The 16,652-nt window shown below is 39.4% G+C and overlaps 1 protein-coding gene across 1 annotated transcript; it reads left to right on the forward strand.

Annotated features, from left to right (window-relative positions):
- Positions 1–42: 42 nt before the first annotated feature.
- ATP6V1D (ATPase H+ transporting V1 subunit D) lies at positions 43–15,990 on the forward strand. The gene is made up of 9 exons (XM_086320177.1): positions 43–169; positions 4,118–4,235; positions 4,998–5,077; positions 7,042–7,109; positions 8,191–8,235; positions 9,156–9,259; positions 9,824–9,890; positions 11,280–11,358; positions 15,299–15,990. Exons 1-9 carry the CDS (start codon positions 129–131, stop codon positions 15,438–15,440), a joined length of 744 nt encoding a protein of 247 aa, XP_086176303.1. The 5' UTR covers positions 43–128; the 3' UTR covers positions 15,441–15,990.
- The last annotated feature ends 662 nt before the right edge of the window (positions 15,991–16,652 follow it).

The raw sequence follows: 16,652 nt of genomic DNA on the forward strand, positions 1-16,652 counted from the left end.
CTTCCTCTTAGCAACGGGAGAGGGTCACGTGATACACCAGCTGACTCCGGTAGAGAAAGACTCAGTGGCTGGGTTGTTGCAGCCACGGTTGCCCGGCCAGGGACCCGAGCCGAACAGTCATCGTCAGAATGTCGGGCAAAGACCGAATTGAAATCTTTCCCTCGCGAATGTAAGTAAAAGAATGGAACGAGCAGGTGTTCAGGAACACCTGCCTGAGCCGCTGTCCCTTCATTACCCTGGAGCGGCGGGGCTCCTTGTATCTTGGGCCGATCCTGAGCTCTCAGGCCTCTTCCTGAGTCTAGGGCAAGGCTCCCTGACGAGTCCCTTGGCTCTGAGTTGAACCAGACTGGACAGAGTCCACCCCGAGCTGCTGACTTTTGTGGAGGTCTGCTGACCTCAGTCATTAATAGAGCCATTCATTTCACATTCCCTATTGATCCGGGCAGTAGATTTATATAACTGAGTTGTCGCTACTGCTTCCAGAATAGAGCTCACAGTTCAGTGAAGATATAGACCAGGCGATGAAGTTTGATAAATGCTTTGAGAAGGGAAGTTGACTGCGATGTGAAGCAGGCCATATCGGGGGGTTGAATCGCCCTAACGTGGGCGTCAGGTTCATCTTGGCAAGATCCCCTGAAATGTCACATGTGGTGGGAAGCTATCCCTGAATTTCTGAGGCGCTCATTTTGTTCCATCACCATTGCATCTTATTCAGTGTTCATTATATTAATATCGTCCATCTCATTGTAAAGTGGATAGAAGATTATTGTACGTTTACCACTGAACTGGGAACTCTCCAGGATGAGAGATGTCTTGATTATTAATCGTCCACAGAAAATGTTGCTTGAATGAACCCATGGCCGTGGAATCTGTTCGGTTGTGGTCTTCTTTCTCTTTTGGTCTAAATTCTTCGGCAGGAGAAAATTTTGACGTTTTATCAAATGTGCCTAACAACGTGTGGAAGATAAAGATTGCTCTTATTTGCCCTCTCATTTTCCTCTTACTCTTTTTTCGCTGAGGAGCAGAAATCACTTTTGGCTTTGGACAGTTGGGTCTTTTGATTTTGGCCCTAACTCTTTGGGTATGCGGTGTTGTTTTTCTTCTTCCTGACTTTTCTCAGAGAATCTGAGGACGGTTAAAGTAAGAGTTTATTTAAACCCCAAACCTAGATTTCTGTCTCTTCGTGGGTTTTAATGAAATGAAGGGGCTTTTGTTTGGTTTTTACCTTATCTATTGACTTTCTAATAGCTGTTTGCCCTAGGTGGGAAGCAAGTCAGTTGTGGAGAAAGGCAGTGCTTTCAGAAATAGATAAAGATCAGGAATACCCTGGGGTTGTGAGGACTGTAGAACTCCCAGCACTTATGACCTTGACTCCATCCAAACCCCTGCACTGAGAGACCACCAGACTCTAGCTTGGTTTCTGGTAGCCTAAGATTGTGTTCCTAAGATGATTCCAGCACCCAGTAAAATATCTACCCAAATATGCAACACCGTAGGCTCTGCCTCTGACCCCCCTTCCTTAATTGCTTGCTGGCAGACACAGTTGGCCTGATGGCATTTCCATTGCTCAACCTTTTGAAATTTTTCTCTTCTCCAAATCGTGTCCACTTACTCCTTTTAAAATGCTTAATCACCTGTGCACCATCGGAAAAGAGCTCAGCTCTTTCCCCTGCTGTCAGCAGTTACGGAATAATGTCTTTTCACCACTTTAATTAATGTCTGGCTGTGTTTATCTTTGGTAGTAGTCAGAATGTTAACATTTTGTTGTTGATGTTTTTACTTTAAGACTAGGAGGTGAGAATACGCTTATTTGGGCTTAGACATGAATGATAGGTTTGGGGAGGTGACAATTTGTTGTTTGAGAGTGTCCAGCTTGCTGATTTAGAGGAAAGTCAGGTGCAGGAAGTAGCTGCTCCTCTAAATATTTTCCCAAGGCCTATCAGCAGGTCATGTAGTCATGTAGTCAGATGTCTTTGATTCAGCTGGAAGCAAAGTCATCATCCTAGCTGAAGGTCAAGCATTTTTTGTAGGGCCGAGCAGCTTTGTACCTTATAAATGAAGTTTTTTAAGAACTAGGCTAGAAAATATACTAGTGATTTGTTTCAGACACTTTCACCTTATTGTATTATGCTGTAAGATGGCACTGTCACCTACTTAGGCACCAGAAAGCAAAAACAAGTTCAGAGTAGAAGCAAAAGAGGCATGAAGGATTTGGCGTCTGCAGAAATCAGTCACATCAAGGTTCTACTACATACTAACTGTAGGCCCTTGGGCAAATCACTCTGAGTTTCAAGAATTAAAATTTGTCTATTTCACCAGAAAAGATGTTAAATATAGATTAAAGTTAACATGAATTCACAAACAGTTCACCTTTTTACTGTATACTTGCTGCAATATGAAATACTAGGATTTGACTTAAATTTGGTTCAACTCTTTGAACCCAAATTCTGGTGGTTAGTGTCAACAATGCGGTATGTTAAATGTGCACAGTGGGGTGCATAGCTCCTACTCAGGCTGGAAACTGAACCAGCTTCACTTGGGTAGACCTCCAATGAGGCTAGTCAGTGCAATTTCAGCCACTAATAGCTAGTTTTTCAAAGACAGAACTGTTTGTCTGAGGCAGTTTATAATCTGTAGCTGAAGCAGTGTGGCACAGGTTGGAGTACAGAGGACTTAGGTTTGAGCCTTAGTTTGAGCCTTGGTTAAATCTCTAGAGTCAGAAATCTTGATCAGGTTCCTGCTCTGCCTTTTCTTCACTGAGCAACTGTGGGAAAGATGTTTTACTTTTCTGGGCTTCATTTTCCTGTCCTGCAAGATAATGTCTAAAGCCCTTTCCAGCTACAGAATAGTCTTAGTAACCTTTGGCCTATGGTAGAAGATTCATAATCTAAGAATTTACCCAAAAGTTTAGTAAAAACTATTTTGCAGTTGATTATAACATCAGTCATATGAAACTATATCCCCTTAAATTTTTCTAAGTATGTCATGCAAACTATTATTGAATCTGACTACCCACTTTTTCTTCCTCATTATTGAATTTTATCTGGCATATGGTAGCAAGAACAGAAATGTTGGTTTTTGCTGTTGCTTTCTTGCCTTCAGTTTGGGGGTTTCTGATGGGAAAAGATTGGAATGAGGTAGGGAGACTTCAGTGGCTTGTTACTTCTCAGGAGTGTTTACTTATGTGTCATTTGTCACGTAGAGTCATTTACAAATTAATAAAGTGATTGGTAGTAGAGTCTTCACTGGTGATATCAAAACACTTCCATGCCACACTTTTAATGAAAAAAGTGAGAAATGATTATGGTATAAAATTCAGAAGGTAAAACAGTGTAGTAGTAAAGAGTAAATCTGTTTTTTTCCATTTAAAAAGTAAATGCCTTACTTTTGAAAGGAAACTGTTACCAGTTTCTGTGAAATTTTCTAGAACTGTTCTCTGTATCTATATAAGCACATGTATCCCTTACTTTGTGTGACTAAGACAGTGTAATATTGGGAATACATGCGGATCTGCATTACTGTTTTTTTGTTGTTGTTTTACTGGCTGCATATCATTCTGTTGTATGATGAACCATGATTTGTGGACATTTGTTTCCACCCTTTTGCTATTACAAATAAGGCTGGAGTACTCATCCTTAACCTTGTACATGTTTTTGTGTACATGTGGGAGTCAGTCAGTGGCATAAGTCCCTTAAAGTGCAGTTGTTGGCCCTGAAGATAAGTGCATTTCAAAGTTTGCTGTTAATGGACAGAATTTTAAAATCCTTAATGGAAATACATATATTGTTACAACTCACAAATCAAGTAAGTAGACAATGCTGACATCATAAAATAGGGCTCTTTATATGTTTATTTAATAAGTACTTATTTATTTAATAATTAAATACTAATTTATTTAATAAATACTTATTAAAGGATTGTTACATTTTATATAAAAAATACTTCTCACTTTTGGAACACTGCGGGTGGGTATCTACAATATTGAGAAACCAGTTAAGCCTGTCAGCCACAAATGCTGTATATTCTTGCGCCCATGACATCAACAGATAAAGCAGGGTTTTAACAGCATATTAGGGAAGTATTTTTATCTTAAATGTCTTTAACTTTGTTTACGTAGGGCACAGACCATCATGAAGGCTCGGTTAAAAGGAGCACAGACAGGTCGAAACCTCCTGAAGAAAAAATCTGATGCCTTAACTCTTCGATTTCGACAGATCCTTAAGAAGATAATAGAGGTAGAATGAAGTTTGCTTAGAACTGTGTTTTAGAAGTATCTATGGAAAATCCAGCATGGCTGTTAATATTTTTCTTTCAAAACTAAAAATGCCGTTATAAATGTAACCAGTATCAGAAAGGTCATGAAATCAAATTCAGACTCTTTACTCTTGCCCCCAAGCCCCTCTTGATCTGTTCTGGCCCTTGCCTGCCCCTCTGGTCTCATTTGGAGCTTTTTTCTAACATCCAGTACTGGGACCTTTGCATTAGCTCTTCCTTCTGCCTAAAGTGCTCTTTCTCTTGTGTTCTTATAATTGCTCCTCTGGCCTGTCTGGTAACTTTCTAACCCCCTGTCCCAGTTTGTCTTCTCTTTCAAAAAAATGATTGGGTATTCTCAAACATTACATCTTCCAGATTTATTTTAGAATCACTGTGCCATTAGGATTTTGACAGCAGTATAGTGAATCTAAAAGAGTAATTTGAACAAATTGCCATGGACCCATTCAGGAATAAGGTAGGCCTTTCAGTAAAGATCTAGTTTTCAATTTTTTAGTGTCTCTATTGTAATATATTATAAAACTTACAATTTTGCCATGTTGTTAGTATCCATAATCAAACCTTTCAAGCAAAATTAGATGTGTTTATTTTATTGTTACCAGATCAATATTTATGTGTACACCTGGTATGAAACACTGGTGGTTGTTAAAGGGACATGATTATGATACCACCTTTCCCTGTATAAAAACTTGGGTTGAATCGGCTGTTGATTTATGCTTTTCCAGACTAAAATGTTGATGGGTGAAGTGATGAGAGAAGCTGCCTTTTCGCTTGCTGAGGCCAAGTTCACAGCAGGGGACTTCAGGTAAAGTGGGGTATTTTGAAAAACAAAGTGCCTTCATGTTCAAAATTTCATTAAAACCACTTTTAATTAATGTACATATAAAAGCCTTAAGGACAAGTGATATAATAAGAACACTTCACCACCCTAATGTACATTACCTGTTACATAGTTCTTCAGGCAGAGGATACTTAATATTTTATTGTTGTTGTTGTTATTCAGTCTCTTAAGTCATGTCCGACTCTGTGACCCTATGAACTGCAGCACACCAACCTTCTCTGTCAATCACTGTCTCCCTGAGTTTTCTCAGATTCATGTCCATTGAGTCAGTGATGCCATCCAACCATCTCATCCTATGTCACCCCCTTCTCGTCTATTTTTTATAGTCTTTTTATTTTTTTAAACTAAATAACGGCTTCCCCAATGGCTCAGCAGGTAAAAAATCTGCCTGCAAGGCAGGAGACACAGGAGACATGGGTTTGATCCCTCGGTCAAGAAGATCCCTTGGGAGGAGGAAATGGCAACCCATTCCAGTGTTCTTGCCTAAAAAAATCCCATGGACAGAGGAGCAGGGAGGGCCACAGTCCATGGGGTCTCGAAGAGTCAGACATGACAGAGCAACTAAATGCTGTGTGCACACACACAGAATATTGTATCATAAACGTTTCCTCATTTTCACACAGCTGCATAATCTTTCTCTAGATGTATGATAATTTGTTAATGTTTTCCTGTAATGATGGGCCTTTGGGGTGATTTTCAGAATATTAGAAAAGGTGCCATGAACATCTTTATATACTTATTTCTATTGAATCATTTCTTTAGGAAAATTTTAAAGAATGGAATTGATTGTTTAAAGAGCATGGACTTTATGGCATTTATCAATGTATGCCTTACAAAGTGTACAAAATGGCTTAGTTACTGCTTTACATATGTTTAGATAACGTCATTCGATTCTCCCTATAAGCCTGTGAGGTGGACCAGGTGAGCATTGTAATTCTTAGTTTAAGTTCAGTCCTTTCCTGAAGTCAAATTACTGTTCGGGGCAGAAGTGGAAGATATTTTCAGGGTTTTTTATTTTAGTCTTCTTTACCAATAACACAATAACAATGTAATTCTTAGTTTAAGTTTTAAGTTAAGTAACTTTACTTTTTTATTTTACTTTATTTACTTTATTTAAGTTAAATAACCAATAACACAATAACAATGTAATTCTTAGTTTAAGTTCAGTCCTTTCCTGAAGTCAAATTACTGTTCGGGGCAGAAGTGGAAGATATTTTCAGGGTTTTTTATTTTAGTCTTCTTTACCAATAACACAGTGCCTCCATTCTTAGTTTGTGTTCTCTAGGAACATTACCTATGGACAGTCTTACAGCTTGAAGGGCGTGAGTCCTTTTGAAGTAGTAGACTTTAATATTCACCAGTATTAGTAGGATAACGATTTGCATTGCCTTTTTCATGAGAGGGTGGGAATAAATAGTGTGTGAGTGGTATGTGAAAATGTTTTAGGGTGGTTATGGGGAAGACACTTTATTTTGCGATGGTAACAAATGGGGAGTCAGGTGCAGCCAGATGGAAGTCAGATAGGTTCCAGGGTAAAGGAACTGAACTGCTGCTGTTCAGTTTAGTCTTCCAGTATACTGGAAGGTTTGATAGCACACCCAAAAGGAAGGAAGATCTTCTCCTAATTACATCAATGGAATGAAAATCCCTAAAGTCACATCCACGCACCACATCTCTGATTGAAAACTTAAGCAGTCTATGTACATTGAAACCATTCTTTGTATTCTTATGGTTAATGTTTGAATGTTGTTCATACTTTGCTCTCTGAGGCTGTCCTTTGGTAGTAGTGATGGTTTCCTTTTCTGAAAAGACAATCATCAAAACGTAATTGTGAAATCTTGCTTATGTTGAAATACTTTATAGGTCCCTGCTGGTTTACTTCTCACTCTAAAGACGCAACTAAATCAAGGCCTTTTCTTTTTCTGCAGCACCACAGTTATCCAAAATGTAAATAAGGCCCAAGTGAAGATTAGAGCAAAGAAAGATAATGTAGCAGGTAACTTTTCAACCCTTTAAAACTCTTGGCAGAGAAAGATAACATTTTTAAATCAACCCATTTATATAGCAATTGGAGAAGGAAATGGCAACCCACTCCAGTGTTCCTGCCTGGAGAATCCCAGGGACAGGGAAGCCTGTTGGGCTGCCGTCTATGGGGTCGCACAGAGTCGGACACAACTGAAGTGACTTAGCATAGCATATTTATATGGCTATATAGCTCAGATGGTAAAGCGTCTGTCTGCAATGTGAGAGACCTGGGTTCGATCCCTGGGTTGGGAAGATTCCCTGGAGAAGGAAATGGTAACCCACTCCAGTACTCTTGCCTTGAAAATCCCATGGACAGAGGAGCTTGGTGCGGGCTACTATCCATGGGGTCGCAAAGAGTCGGGCACGACTGAGCAACTTCACTTGCATGTATACAGCAAGATCTTAATGGCCCAGTTAATCTTTTCTTCTTAGACAAAGTTGATTGGCTTTACATGTTGAAACTGTTGTTAACTGGTGGTTGCCTGGGGATGGGGGTAGGGGAACTGGGGAGCTGGTCATTCAGTGGATATAAAATAAGTTATTAAACATAAATATACTCTACAGACCTGCTGTACCGTCTGTAGTTACAGTTAATAATTTGGTGTTCTACACTTAGAAACTTAAAGTAGATCTCATTTTGAGTATTCTTAACACACACATAGGAAAAGGGACACATCTTTTGGAAGTGATGGATATGTTTATCACCTTGATTGTGATGATGGTATTCATGGGTGTATGCATATGTTGTACTCATCAGAATGTACACATTAAATATGTGCAGCTTTTTACATTTTAAGTATACTTCAAAGCTGAAGGGAAAAAAAACCCAAACATTGTAACAACCAGATCCCTTACTAAGGATAACTTGACTTTGGAATAGGAATGAACACTTAAGAAGGCAGGTTCCTAAATTCATTCTTTGAAACTAGTTATGATTCCAGGCAGTCTCTTGACTTTTGAATATTTCCTGAAAAAGGAACAGGAAACCATGGATAAGAAGCCATACTTCAAGGACATGTTTTCGTGAATCCATATATGTTTCTGTTTAACAGGTGTTACATTGCCAGTATTTGAACATTATCATGAAGGAACTGACAGTAAGTGTGAAACTTCTTATGTGTGTCTCTGGATTCTTCTAGTTTCTCTTTAAATGAACCTTATTTTAAACAATGATGATTGATAGATCTTATTAGAGTTCAGTAGTTCCAGTGTTGGTAAGCCTTCTTATCAGATACAGTTGAGACAGTAGTTTATCAGTTAATCAACAAAGTGTTATTGTGTGGAGTCGTAAAACATTGTACATTGCTTAAAATACTTTATTTCCACCTAGAAATTTAGTCATTTCCAAATTTTAAAAATACAAAGCCTTGACCTTTCTTTGAGTATGAATCCACTAATTAGACTTCCATGTTGTCTTTCTGCATACCACACCCATAATGCATTGTTTGTAATTTGCAGTTTGGGTATCTTTGAATTCTTAGACACTGTGATACAACCTGAATGCTGAATCTCCCTAAACTTTTATAGCCAGCTCATCCTCAGTTTTTTATAACTTTCCACTTTTCCTACTTTGACAGCATGTTTTAGGTGGTAACACATCTTTGTTGAGCCTTTCCAAAGTTATCAGCTCTTTCTCATAGAAATAAAGATATTCTTTCTTTAGCCCTCCTATTTAATTGGTTCACATAGAATATTTAGTACAGCTTGAATGAAGAAGCATTCTAGAGCATCACTTATTAATAGACTGTCACTGTACTGGGGCATCAGGCAGTATAGTCTACAAGCTGGGCACGTGAAGGTTAGTCAGCAGCTTCCCCTATAGTTAGAATAGTGCCCCCGTGCAAATAGCAGCAGGCATGATGGTTTGGGGGAGTGAAATGGGCACTTTGTGTGTGCATTGAATAGGGTCGCTAAATTTGTTTTTCTGTCGTTAGTATTAATTCTGACTTACCATCTTTTGAGAAGTTTATGGGGAAGAGTACTCTAAATGCAAATGTTGTCTGACTGGTTCTTTTAGGTTATGAACTGACTGGTTTAGCCAGAGGTGGGGAACAGTTGGCTAAACTGAAGAGGAATTATGCCAAAGCAGTGGAACTACTGGTGGAACTGGCTTCACTGCAGGTAAGTCCTGCAGTTTGATATCTAACAGTCACGTCGGGGAGACTCAGATCCTGAATCGGAGCATATTGCACTTAGTACTTTAAACTGTTGCCATGCCTGCGTGAAACAAGCCAGAAATGCCTTGATTTCTGAAATGGGGGCTTCTGCACCATTGTCCCTACTTTTTATCACTAACACAATGTTTGTGCAGTGGTGTAGCTTCACTCTTGACTAGGTGAGAACAGCAACAGTCAACACTGGATTTAAATGCATATGTTATAGGATTTATGCATGAAAGCCTTTGTTTCCCATTTGTGGTCAGTTAATATGTGTCTAGGTCCTTAGTGTATGATTCTCTTCCTCTTGCCATTTTTATAACTTCAGGTGAGTCTGAAGTAAATGAATTCTAATAGAATGGAAGTCATGTTAGCTCTGTGGAAACCTCATAAGACTTCTGTTTTCTAAGTATGTTGAGAAGTAGTAGTCTTGGTTTCCAAATGTTTTCTACAAGTGCTGAGTGAAGGCCAGGGTATGATTAGGAAGAAAATTTTGAGCCTACATTATTAATTTATCCTCTTATTTTAGACGTCCTTTGTTACTTTGGATGAAGCTATTAAGATAACCAACAGGCGTGTAAACGCTATTGAACATGGTGAGTTTAAGCTGCCCTTTTGTCCCCGCCTCCATCCTTGTCTCAGACCTGCTAGGACTCAGGCACTGGCTGCCTGCTGAGTAAGATGTCGCCCCTGTCCACAGTGAGAAGGGCAGAGGGTCAGTACAGATAAGTGTTCATCAAACAGAAAAATAAGACATTTTAAATCTTATAGTACCTTGAAAAATACAGTAGTATAGTGCAACAGTTGGCATCGAGTGAACAGGCAGGAAGAGTTACTAACTGGAGGAGAAAGGGTAGGTAGGAGATGGATCATCAGCAGTAGCAGGCGGAGGACAAGCTGATTTCACTCAAGCCTGATGTTGATGGCACAGGTTCCTTGCTGGATTGAATTCCGTCTACTCTTGAAAAAACGATCCAGTGGTGTTTAGGGAGTGCTGTACCAGCTACAGCAATCACTGCTTTTACACTGGCTTCCAGAAATCCTGGGCTTGAAATACACTGTGCTACTGTACTCTGAAGTACTTGTACAGTAAAGTACACAAAAGCACAACCACACGCATGCATGTGACAACGTACGTTAGACATGTGAGCGCACGTTTGTATCTTTGGAAGTTCACAATGTGAAAGTTCTTATGTAGAGGACTTACTGTATTTAACTTTAAATCTTTCTTAGGCCTTATCTCTTATTCTTGATTTCTCAAAATAAGTTTTCCTATTGTATGCCTTTATCCTCCATCTCTCTTATTTCATTATTTTAAAACTATGACTCCTTAATGTTGCCAAAGTACTTTTTCCTTAAAAGGCTCAGTTTTCATTAAAGAAACGTCTATTTAATTTTAAGGTAAGAAAGTAGCAAACTTTGAGCAACAGGGAAATTATTTTGCTTGGGATCTGTTAGTGTTAAAGAGGAAGTTATCTCATTTTTTAAAAACTCAAAACACATTTCCTGACTGCTTGCTTGTGCCAGCCTCATGCCTGGAATTGCAAGCAACACAAAATGGGTTAAGTTCCAGTTCGCAAGGAGCTCACATTCTAGAAGCAGAATAAAGAAATTCTGTGTAAAGTTGAACCTATGACTGACACAAAATTCAACTTACTGTACTCCCTCTGTTCAGTGTTTAGATTGCTGTTACATTTAAAATAGAATTTGTGGTTCAGTGTTATATATTCATATAAATTCAGTATATTCAGCGTTGTATATATCATGGCCCAGTGTTACCTGTGCATAGAAAGACAGTACAGGACACATACCAAAATATTTAAATAGTTAACCCAGGGTGGTGGGATTACACTGCGTTTTACTTTTCTGTTTTTGTTTTTTGCATTAAATGTACATTTATGGTTAAGTAACTGTTGTACAAATGAGCACTGGCAATTTAAAAAGAGGTTTGAAGTTCTGACTACATATATACTTTTAAACTCTAGTCATCATTCCCCGGATTGAACGTACCCTTGCTTATATCATCACAGAGCTGGATGAAAGAGAGCGAGAGGAGTTCTACAGGTTTGTTGGATTTGGAAGTTATTGGTCATTTTTTGTTTTTCCATATTCCAAAGACTTGATTTGCTGAGAAACTTGTTGGCTTATGTTCTTTAGAATTAGCACAGCTTGTGTTTTATTCTGGTAAGAAGCAAGAGATGATATTGCCAAAGGCTGTGGAGACCAATCTGTGCCAAGTTTTGCACATAACTAAAATGTGGTTTCTCTGAAAACGTAGGCCTTTCAGAGAAACTAGAAATAGTGTTGATAATTCTTTCAAATGGAAGTGATTATGTGGGTGTCTCATGAGGGGAGGCTTCCCTGGTGGCTCAGCAGTAAAGAATCTGCCTGCAATGCAGGAGACTCGGGTTCGATCCTTGAGTTGGAAAGGGACCCTGGAGGAGGGTGTGGCAACCCACTCCAGTATTGCTGGGAAAATCCCATAGACAAGAAGCCTGGCAGGCTGCAGGCTAACATTTAAAGCTGCTGTTGTTGTTCAGTCACTCAGTCATGTCCAACTCTTTGCAACCCTGTGGACTGCAGCACACCAGGCTTCCCTGTCCTTCACCATCTCCCAGAGCTTGCTCAAATACATGTCCATTGAGTCACAAATGCCATCCAGCCATCTCATCCTCAGTCATCCTCCTCTACTCCTACCTTCAAATATTTTCAAGCATCCGGGTCTTTTTCAGTGAGTCAATTCTTTGAATCAGTGGCCAAAGTATTGGAGTTTCAGCTTCAATATCAATCCTTCCAGTGAATATTCAGGACCAGTTTCCTTTAGGATTGACTGGTTTGATTTCCTTGCAGTCCAAGGGACTGTCAAGAAGAGTCTTTTCCAACACCACTGTTCAAAAGCATTAGTTCTTCGGTGCTCAGCCTTCTTTGTAGTCCAGCTCTCACATCCATACATGACTCTAGGAAAAACCATAGCTTTGATTAGATGGATCTTTGTTGGCAAGGTAATATCTCTGCTTTTTAATACTATTGTCTAGGTTTGTCACAGCTTTTCTTCCAAGGAGCAAGTGTCTTTTAATTTCATGGCTGCAATCACCATCTGCAGTGATTTTGGAACCCAAGAAAATAAAAGTCTTTCACTATTTCCTCTGTTTCCCCGTCTATTTGCCATGAAGTGATGGGATGGGGGGATGCCATGATTTTTGTTTTTTGAATGTTGATTTTTTTAAGCCAGCTTCTTAAATCTCCTCTTTCACTTCCATCAAGAGGCTCTTTAGTTCCTCTTTGCTTTCTGCCATAAGGGTGGTTTCATCTGCATATCTGAGGTTATTGATATTTCTCCCTGCAATCTTGATTCCAGCTTGTGCTTCATCCAGCCTGGCATTTTGCATGATGTACTCTTCATATGAGTTAAATAAGCAGGGTGACAATATACAGCCTTGACATACTCCTTTCCCAATTTGGAACCATTCTGTTCCATGTCCTAATTGTTGCTTCTTGACCTGCATACAGATTTCTCAGGAGGCAGGTAAGGTGGTCTGGTATTCCCATCTCTTTAAGAATTTTCCACAGTTTGTTGTGATTTGCACAAAGGCTTTACTGTAGTCAATGAAGCAGAAGTAGATGTCTCAAGCAAGAGATGGAATTTTCTTGGTTTTTCTCTGATCCAGCATGTGTTGGCAATTTGATTCTTCTGCCTTTTCTAAATCTAGCTTGAACATCTGGAAGTTCTTAGTTCATGTACTGTTGAAGCCTAGCTTGGAGAATTTAGAGCATTACTTTGCTAGCGTGTGATATGAGTGAAATTGTGCAGTAGTCTGAACATTCTTTGGCATTGCCTTTCTTTGGGATTGGGATGAAAACTGACCTTTTCCAGTCCTGTAGCCGCTGCTGAAGTGTCCAGATTTCCTGGTATATTGAGTGCAGCACTTTAACAACATCATCTTTGGGGGTTTGAAATAGCTCAACTGGAACTCTATGACCTCCACTAACTTTGTTTGTAGTGATGCTTCCTAAGGCCCACTTGACTTCACATTCCAGGATGTCTGGCTCTGGGTGAGTGATTACACCATCATGGTTATCTGGGTCATTAATATCTTTTTTGTATAGTTCTTCTGTGTATTCTTGCCACCTGTTCTTAGTATTTTCTGCTTCTGTTAGGTCCATACGGTTTCTGTCCTTTATTGTGCCCATCTTTGCATGAAATGTTCCCTTGGCATCACTGATTTTCTTGTACAGATCTCTAGTCTTTCCCATTCTGTTGGTTTCATCTATTTCTTTGCATTGATCACTTAGGAAGGCTTTCTTATCGCTCCTTGCTATTCTTTGGAACTCTGCATTCAGATGGGTATATCTTTCCTTTTCTCCTTTGCCTTCACTCTCTTCTTTTCTCAGCTGTTTGTAAGGCCTCTTCAGACAACCATTTTGGCTTTTTGGATTTCTTTTTCTGCAGATGGTTTCAATCATTGCCTCCTGTACAGTGTCATGAACCTCCATCCATAGTTCTTCAGGCACTCTATCAGATCTAATCCCTTGAATCTGTTTGTTACTTCCACTGTATAATCGTAAGGGATTTGATTTAGGTCATACCCGAATGGCCTAGTGGTTTTCCCTACTTTGTTCAATGTAAGTCTGAATTTTGCAATAAGGAGTTCATGATCTGAGTCACAGTCAGCTTCCGGTCTTATTTTTGCTGATTGTATAGAGCTTCTCCATCTTCAGCTGCAAAGAATATAATCAATCAGTCTGATTTCAGTATTGACCATCTGGTGATGTCCATGTGTAGTCTTCTCCTGTGTTGGAAGAGGGTGTTTGCTATGACCAGTGCATTCTCTCGACAAAATTCTATTAGCCTTTGCCCTGCTTCATTTTGTACTCAAAGAGCAAACTTGCCTGTTACTCCAGGTATCTCTTGACTTCCTACTTTTGCATTCCAGTCCCCTATGATGAAGAGGACATCTTTTTTGGTGTTAGTTCTAGAAGGTCTTGTAGGTCTTCATAGAACCGTTCAACTTCAGCTTCTTCAGTGTTACTGGTTGGGGCATAGACTTGGATTACTGTGATACTGAATGGTTTTCCTTGGAAACGAACAGAGATCATTCTGTCATTTTTGAGGTTGCACCCAAGTACTGCATTTCAGACTCTTTTGTTGACTGTGAGGGCTACCCCATTTCTTCTAAGGGATTCTTTCCCACAGTAGTATATATAATGGTCATCTGAATTAAATTTGCCCATTCTGGTCCATTTTAGTTTACTGATTCCTAAAATGTTGATGTTCACTCTTGCCATCTCCTATTTGAACACTTCCAGTTTACCTTGATTTATGGAACAATACATACCACATAGGTGGTATGCAGGGGTCAGTGTGCCAGGTTCAGAGAAGTGCAAAATAAATGAAGGCAAGCCATGACTGTCTTGGACCTTGAGTAGCATTTGATTATGATTTATAATCATCATTATTAAAATTTAGTTCTTCAGTTGGTATGCAGAGTTGTGGTAATCCAAATTGAATGATCCAGAATTTTAATGTCTGAATACTCAATATCATCACGTGAATGTTCAAGTTTATTCACCCTGAGATAGGAGCTTTTGCAATCAGTTATTAGCTTAAAATGTGTGTTAAAGTGTTAGTCGCTCAATCATTTCCAACTCCTTGAGACCCCATGGCCTATAGCCCACCAGGCTTCTCTGTCTATGGGATTCCCCAGGTAAGAATACTGGAGTGGGTTGCTGTTCCCTTCTCCAGGGGATCTCCTCGACCCAGGGATTGAACCCAGGCCAACTGCAGTGCAGGCAGATTCTTAACCATTTGAGCCACGAATGTGTTCAACATCAAGTCTTTTTTAAAAAAAAGGGTCATAAATATATTAACAAAATTGAAATTAATAAAGGCAGAATTTTGTTTGACTTTGTAGAGGTGTTTATTATCCTTGTTACAAAACTAGAAGAAATCAGTTCCACTTAGTACCAAAACATTGTTCAGAAAATTCCCTCCTTTATCTTACAGGTTAAAGAAAATACAGGAGAAGAAAAAGATTCTCAAGGAGAAGTCTGATAAGGACTTGGAGCAACGGAGGGCAGCCGGAGAGGTGATAGAGCCTGCTAATCTCCTGGCTGAAGAGAAGGATGAAGATCTTCTGTTTGAATAAGCTTTCCTGCTCTGGTTCTTTCAGAAGGCCTAACATGTCACCATTTTAATTCATGGTGTGTAGGTTTGTTGTGTGGCTATTTATTTTTTGGCTTAAGAATTTCACCAGTTGTAAAATTTCCCTGAATGTCTGTTTATGGGATCTACGTTTGCAGAATCATAATTAAGCAACAATTAATCACCAATGAAATTTGTAGAACCTGTCCCAAAACCTGTAGAATTTATGCTGCAGAAGTGTCACCCTACTTCAATTATACATCTGTTACAAGGCATCTGCTTCCCGAACATAATAAGAAACCCCTTTAGGAAGCAGTAGTACTGGCCAGCTACTCCAGAGCACCCTTTGTTCCTACCTGCTCACACACCTTGGCACCACTGTCTGGGATTGCTACAGCCATTCTTGTGTTAGTTACTATGGGACGTCTCTCCTTAAGCTTTAGGAAAACCTTCACTTATTTTTCCTTGAATAACAGGTCTCTGGTCTGTCATGGGAACAGTTCTGCCAGTTCAAATGTGACTACGGTATAAACAGTAAAATGATTTAAAAATGAGTTGTTCCTTTTTTAATGAATTTACTGTTAAGAGTAAGTTGTGTTCTTATGCTCAGATTGGCACATGGGATTGGCATTCAAAAAGAGCTTCCTCCACAGACATGTATGAAGTGGGAGTCTCCTTCCTCCATCCTTCAGATTTCAGTGTTTTACTTACAAGCTTACTGAAATGATTGTTGAATTTTGGGGTACTGATAAATACATGATTGCCAGAGAGGTAGGAGAGCTTATTGATAGTGCTATTGCTAATCTAAGAAAAAAATAATTCCCATTTGAGAGTAATATGGCTGTATCAGGTAATAGAGATTTTTAGTAGCTTGATTTGGTGTGAGTCATCCATGATTATTCAGGCTTTCCTGCACTCAGTTCCAAGGGTTTTTTGACATGATTGGCCATGGAGCAATTTTTGGTTAATGAAATTACAACACTAGCCTTAATAGTATTGTGTTTAAATCAACTGGTATCACAGCCTAGGCTTTTAAAAGCATGTTAGTCACTCAGTCATGTCCGACTTTGCGACCCCATGGACCAGGCTCCTCTATCCATGGAATTCTCCAGGAATTCTACTGGGGTTAAGTAGCCATTCCCTTCTCCAGGGCATCTTCCCAACCCAGGGGTTGAATCCAGGTTTCCTGCATTGCAGGTGGACTCTTTACCATGAA

The sequence above is a fragment of the Bos grunniens genome, chromosome 10 (assembly GCF_055505025.1).
Source record: "Bos grunniens cultivar Pamir isolate PY7600 chromosome 10, Bosgru_T2T1.0, whole genome shotgun sequence".
Lineage (NCBI taxonomy): Eukaryota > Metazoa > Chordata > Mammalia > Artiodactyla > Bovidae > Bos > Bos grunniens.

Excerpts from the sequence above, each read along its gene's own strand:
- ATP6V1D (XM_086320177.1), top strand. The coding sequence starts at position 129 with ATGTCGGGCAAAGACCGAATTGAAATCTTTCCCTCGCGAAT. Across the intron at positions 4,236-4,997 it reads TCCTTAAGAAGATAATAGAG|ACTAAAATGTTGATGGGTGA; the intron begins GTAGAATGAAGT and ends ATGCTTTTCCAG. Across the intron at positions 9,260-9,823 it reads TGGAACTGGCTTCACTGCAG|ACGTCCTTTGTTACTTTGGA; the intron begins GTAAGTCCTGCA and ends CTCTTATTTTAG.